At 44.4% G+C, this 6,000-nt stretch overlaps 1 protein-coding gene across 3 annotated transcripts in view; it reads left to right on the top strand.

Annotated features, from left to right (window-relative positions):
* IMPA1 (inositol monophosphatase 1) overlaps window positions 1-6,000 on the top strand; it is a 29,769-nt gene continuing 23,769 nt past the window's right edge. The window contains exons 1-2 of one of the 3 annotated variants that reach the window (XM_030215944.1): window positions 1-246; window positions 2,028-2,096. In XM_030215944.1, coding sequence (XP_030071804.1) covers window positions 2,034-2,096 — 63 coding nt within the window. In that variant the 5' untranslated portion in view covers window positions 1-246; window positions 2,028-2,033. Of the gene's footprint in view, window positions 270-2,027; window positions 2,097-6,000 lie in introns of all 3 variants that reach the window. The other 2 variants (XM_030215935.1, XM_030215952.1) reach the window with 2 other exon arrangements.

Below are 6,000 nucleotides of genomic sequence, written 5' to 3'. Positions count from 1 at the left end.
GCAGCAGAGAGAACTAGTCAGCTGTGGAGAGGAAGAAGCAGTGCTGCAGGATCCGGAAGGGTTTGGAAACTAGTTACTTAGGTAGAATTGCAGGCTAAGTCTTATTTAAATCTTGCCTGGTTTCTGCTGTTTTGCTTTTCCTGTAGTGAAAAGAGGCAGGCCAACAAATCCTGAAGTCGGTGTACTTAGCTCTGTTTATTTTATTTATTTGGATTTTGCTCACATTTTTTCCAGTAATAGCTGAAGGTCATTTACATTTGGTACTCGAGGTATGTCCCTGCCTTGGAGGGCTCACAATCTAATTTTGTGTACCTGAGGCAATAGAGTATTAAATTATTTGCCCACGATCACAAGGAGAAGCTTATTAAATAACCTATGTGACTTGCAGTGCTGATCTTTCTAGTCATCTGTTACCGAAATTGAACTGATCCTTCTTGTGTTTTTTTCTGTAATAACTGCGAGCTAGATAGATGGTGTCTTCTCAGTGGCAGCCAGCTTAGTACTATTTATTCGGTTTAGAAACGGGAATGCAACTAAAGTAGTATTTGTGCATTATTCTTTTGGGCTTTTATTGAGATTAATTAATTGCACTCCACTAGTGGCAGCATGGGTAAAAAGGCAGCATTTGCTCATCAGGGGGGGGGGGGGGGGTCTCTCTTTAGGAGCAAAGGTTCCTAATCTATTTTAACAATGATCTGCCTTAAACATAGAAAAATGGATACTTAAATTATAAACTAAATTAATTTCCTTGCCTCCCCTCCCCCCCACTTCCCCTGCAGCCTGCAGGATAGTGAGCAGGGGAAAGAGCTCTCAATTCCCTAATAATAAATAGGTAGTGCCATGCTTAAGGATACGTTTTTTTAATATGCAGTTTAATTTAAAGAGAATACAATGCTCATCTACAATAATATGTATTTATGGTTAAAAACACACATTATAAAGTTGTTGGTTAAATTGACCAACAATACATTTTTTTCACCAGTTTTTGGAGGTTAAAACATTGTTCATAGGTCAGGACAATAATCAATATGGGAAAAAGAATCATAACAACCAGTTGATAGTCTGAAGGGGGAAAGTAGGGGTGGATGGGTGGGGAAAAAAGGGAAAGATGGATGGGTGATCAGAAAGTGACAAAGTGGTAGAGTGTGATAGGAAATCTAGATCTTTGTTAAAATTAGAGGCTGGCTGAATTTTGGTTTCAGTTGTGCACTAAAACAGGCCTCAAATCATTTTTCTGCCCTGTTTCAGTTTTGACCAAAGGTTATTTTAAATTTGAGGCAATGTTTTTGGTTTTAGCCAAACCTTTTTCAGTGTTAGACAAAAATTTATGCTTGCCCTATTTGTCTACCTCTTTCCTTCCTCCTCACCTGTAAGCCTCCCTCCGGCCTATCGTACAATCCCTTGTGCTCTGGGGTGTAGTTCGGACAGGAGCAATCCCCAGTTACTCCTGCACATTCTGCTGCTCTTAAATAGGCAGTCGTGACTGAGGCATCGCTCCTGTCATGAGTATACCACTAGAACACCGGGGATTGTAAGGTAGTCTGGGGGAGGGGAGGGGCTACTCTGCATTTTTTTTGTACTGTGATTACATGTAATGCAGTTATCATTTTCCACAATAATTTATATGGAAGACTGCTCCAAATGCTTTTTGAACAAAATTTTAGCAGGAATTTAAGTCTGTAAATTTGGGATGATAAGCTTCTTAGGAATTAGCCTCTCTGTGGCGTTATGATGCCAACTGTCACTCTGAGTGTGGCGCACAGTGGCTGGATACTGTGGGTTTAACAGAGGGATGCAGACTGCGAGCTCTGATAATCCCTAGCATCCCTCATTGGTCCACAATCATACAACCAAACTTGAGTTTTCTATGTGCTTATAATGTGCAGCCTGTTATCCACAAAGGTCTTCACTTTTCAGAATAACATTACGGCAGATTGGCTTGAAATATGCTTTCTGATTTGATTTGTACTAACACCTAAATTATGCAAAAAAATTTTGTATTAAAACATTTTCTTTGTGTGTTTTAGGAGAAAATGGGTGATCCTTGGCAAAAATGCATGGACTTTGCAGTTGCTATTGCAAGAACGGCTGGAGAGGTATACCTACAAAAACTCTACTTTTGTCAGTGATGTGCCAGATATATTAAAATTTGCAGCTGGTGGGAAGTGACCTTAAGAGACTGGGCATCCAAATGGCAGTTGATGTTTACCCCTGGGTTTGCCCAAAATTGCACACTCAAATTGAGTGCGTTCCCAATTTGCCTGTGCATTTTAATTGTATAATGAGCAGATAACTAGCAAAAATTGGGCGCTAATAAGATTAGGATTTGCACACGCATCTTGCAAAGCGCTATTCTATAAAGATAAGTGTGCAAATCTTTTAGCGTGCAACGGACAGGGGGTGTGGTCATGGGAGGGGTTTAGGTGGGTCAGGGGTGTGCACTCAAGATGTGTGTAGTATTATAGAATTCGGGGGATCTGCACCTAGCTTGTGCGCCTTTATTACACCAGGTTTCAGTTTGTGTAAATTCTTCCACCCAAAGTTGGGTGTGGATCCCATCGCTCTGCATTATTCTCTAAACAGTGCCCAGGAAGCGTCATTTATAATATAGCACTCAGTGCTGATTTTTTTCGGCACCCAAATGTGGGTGTCATTTACTGAAACTAGTCCTTGATGTGAGCAAGTGCAAAGTGATGCATCATGTAACTATAGTTTGGATTCTTTTTCCCTACATGCAAGGTTCCGTATTAGAAGTCGCTACCCAGGAAAAGGATTTAGGTGTCCTCAATGAAACCCTTTGCTCAGTGTGCAGTGGTGGATAAGAATTTAGGAATTATTAAGAAAAGAATGGAGAACAAATCTGAGAATGGTTATAATGTCTTTGTATTATTCCACGATGCAACTGTACCTTAATGTGTGCAAATTTGGTCACATCATCTCAAAAAAACATATAGAGGGGCGTAATCGAACGAAAACGTCTATCTCCATGGGTGTTTATCTCCGAGAACGGGTCCGTGAAGGGGCGGACCGAACCGTATTTTCGCAAAAAATAGACGTCCATGTTTTATTCGACAAGTTGTGAGCTGGGCGTTTTTGTTTTTCAGTGATAATGGAAAATGAAAGCGCCCAGCTCAAAAACGAACAAATCTAAGGCATTTGTTCGTGGGAGGGGCCAGGATTCGTAGTGCACTGGTCCCCCTCACATGCCAGGACACCAACCGGGCACCCTAGGGGGCACTTTTACAAAAACAAAAAAAAAAGGTAAAAGAGCTCCCAGGTGCATAGCACCCTTCCCTTGGGTGTTGAGCCCCCCAAATCCCCCTCAAAACCCACTGCCCACAAGTCTACACCATTACTATAGCCCTAAGGGGTGAAGGGGGGCACCTACATGTGGGTACAGTGGGTTTGGGGGGCGGTGTGGAGGGCTCCCATTTACCAGCACAAGTGTAACAGGTGGGGGGGGGGGGATGGGCCTGGGTCTACCTGCCTGACGTCCACTGCACCCCCTAATAACTGCTCCAGTGACCTGCATACTGCTGCCAGGGAGGTGGGTATGACAGTGGAGGGTGAACATAAAAAGTTGTGAAACGGCATATTTTTGTGGTGGGAGGGGGTTTGTGACCACTGGGGGAGTCAGGGGAGGTCATCCCCGATTCCCTCCAGTGGTCATCTGGTCATTTAGGGCACTTTTTGGGGCCTTATTCGTGGAAAAACAGGGTCCAGGAAAAGTGCCCTAAATTCTCGCTAAAAACACATATTTTTTTTCCATTATCGGCGAAAGGCGCCCATCTCTGATCGCCCGATAACCACGCTCCAGTTCCGCCTTCACCACGCCTTCGACACGCCCCCATCAACTTTGTCCGCATCCGCGACGGAGTGCAGCTGAAAACGTCCAAATTCGGATTTCGATTATACCGCTTTTTTCGTTTTTGTGAGATAAACGTCTATCTCCCGATTTGGGTCACAATATAGGCGTTTTTCTATTTCGATTATAAGCAGGATAGTGGCATTAGGAAAGGTAGAGAAGAAGGGTGATGAAAATGATAAAGGGGATAGGCCGACTTCCTTATGAGGAAAGGTTAAAGAGGCAAAGGCTGTTCAGCTTGGAGAAGAGACGGGGGGGGGGGGGGGGGGTGCCATATTTAGAATCTAGCCCTAAGTATCCATATAGAATAAGTTCTCACCGCATGTTACTGAGGCACTTAAATGGAGGTGTCCTGTTGTATGGTGCAATTCTCCATTTCTGTAATAAAGGGTTCCTTATCTATCTCAGGGGACACAGAGAAGTAAAATGACCTGTGTTGATAAAATCAATCTTTCTGTTCTGGGGTGTGCTGGCTCCTGCAATATCCTTAGTTCTTTGGCTCCTCAGGACACACAGGGGACGTTGACTGACAGGCCCTGACGCACAAAACCGACTCAGCCAGCAACATGTGATTTTGACCAGTTCTAGCTGGTTTAGCGAGCACGTTATTTAGTGAATGTGCAAAGTGTACTCCTGGAATTCTGCACGACTGTGGAGTGCACAATTTGCGCAGAATACAGCCACTCAGAATTCCAACTTTTGTGCAGAATCTGCACTTCAAGAGTTGGCTGACTGGCCTCCCCAGCCTGTGGTTAAAGCTTGCTGGCTCCACCGCTCCCCCTCCCCCCCAAGCCTTGCTGACAGGAAGTGTGGGGGTTCTTTCCTGTCTTGTCAGGGGCAGGAAAGAACCCCACACTTTTCTGTTCACTACAGCTGCTCTGGGCCGGTGCTGCCGCTTTTTCAAAATGGCTATCTAGACTTCAAATAGTAATCTGATTAGACTGCCGCAGGAAGTCTCGGCGGCTATTTGGAAAAAGCGGTGTCAGTGGGCAGGAAAGAGTAGTGTTCTTTCCTGCCCTGAAGAGGTACTCCCATGCAGCTTCTCCTGCTCCTGCCTCATAGTTGAGTGCAGGGGCGGCTGGAAAAAAAAATATGGTTGTGGGTGCTGTGGGGCAGAGGGGGCTGTATGTGGGTGTGTAGAGGGAGGGAGGCTGTAGGAAAGGTGGATTCTATGTGTGGAGGGAGGGAGGAAAGGTGGGTGCTGTGTGTGGTTGCAGAGAGGGGGCTGGAAAAAATATGGATGGTATCTGTATACAGGGAGGGGGGCTGTAATATTGGTTAAATTATGACTAATAAACTTGCAGAATTTTGATTATTATTTTTTTTTTGCACAGAATTGTGGCAGGAGTAAAAGGAGTTCTGCGTGCTTTTTACTATTCAGGGCAGTAGACAATGGGAATCGTATGCTAACCTATGTAAACAAGCTGATTACTATTTAAATGTGCATTCCGAGCAATGTACAGCCATTCCTGAGCGATGCACATAAAGAAACGCCTACCTTTTATATGGAAATTTTAATGGGAGATGAGGAGCTGCCATAGCATAACGGTGGCTCCTGGATCTCGCCTCTGTTGCGCTGGCTGCTTGATGTGCCTCAACTGTTGTAAAATTGTGTTATCCAGGATCTTTCAGATCAGTGTCTGGTTGCGTTTAGCTGTTCCCCTTTGATCAGTGAATTTTACAGTTTTCTCCAGTTCTCCTTTCTCGCAGGTTTCCGGTAGCTGTCTCCATTGCTCTCGTTCCAAGTTGTCATAGCTGGTTCTAGCTGCCACTTTTGTCCTTCCAATCTCTAGAGGAGCCATCGGGGATCTTTTATTGGGTGTCAGCTGTGTTCCACAAATTCAGAACAAAAAAGTAGTTTTGAAAAAAAGCTACACACGGCTTTCGTACATGCACATTACTGCTTGTATGCGTGTATGGAAGCCATGTGTAGCAGAAGGGTGGCACAGATCAGTAGAGGCAGTTCATTTGGAGCCAACAGTAACTGGGCATGTGCACAGTGCAGTGTCGACGCTTGCCCCCGGATTCTGTATAGCGCGCCTGGAGTTCCATGTGGTTCCATGTGTAAATCTAGGCATATTCTATAACTAAACGTGCAGATTAATTGTTTTAACAAGCTGTTAAGCGTTGTTAAC

The sequence above is a fragment of the Microcaecilia unicolor genome, chromosome 1 (genome assembly GCF_901765095.1).
Source record: "Microcaecilia unicolor chromosome 1, aMicUni1.1, whole genome shotgun sequence".
In the NCBI taxonomy this organism is placed as follows: Eukaryota; Metazoa; Chordata; class Amphibia; order Gymnophiona; family Siphonopidae; genus Microcaecilia; species Microcaecilia unicolor.
Note: the sequence above shows the minus strand (reverse complement) of the source record. Positions and strands in the feature narration are given on the sequence as shown.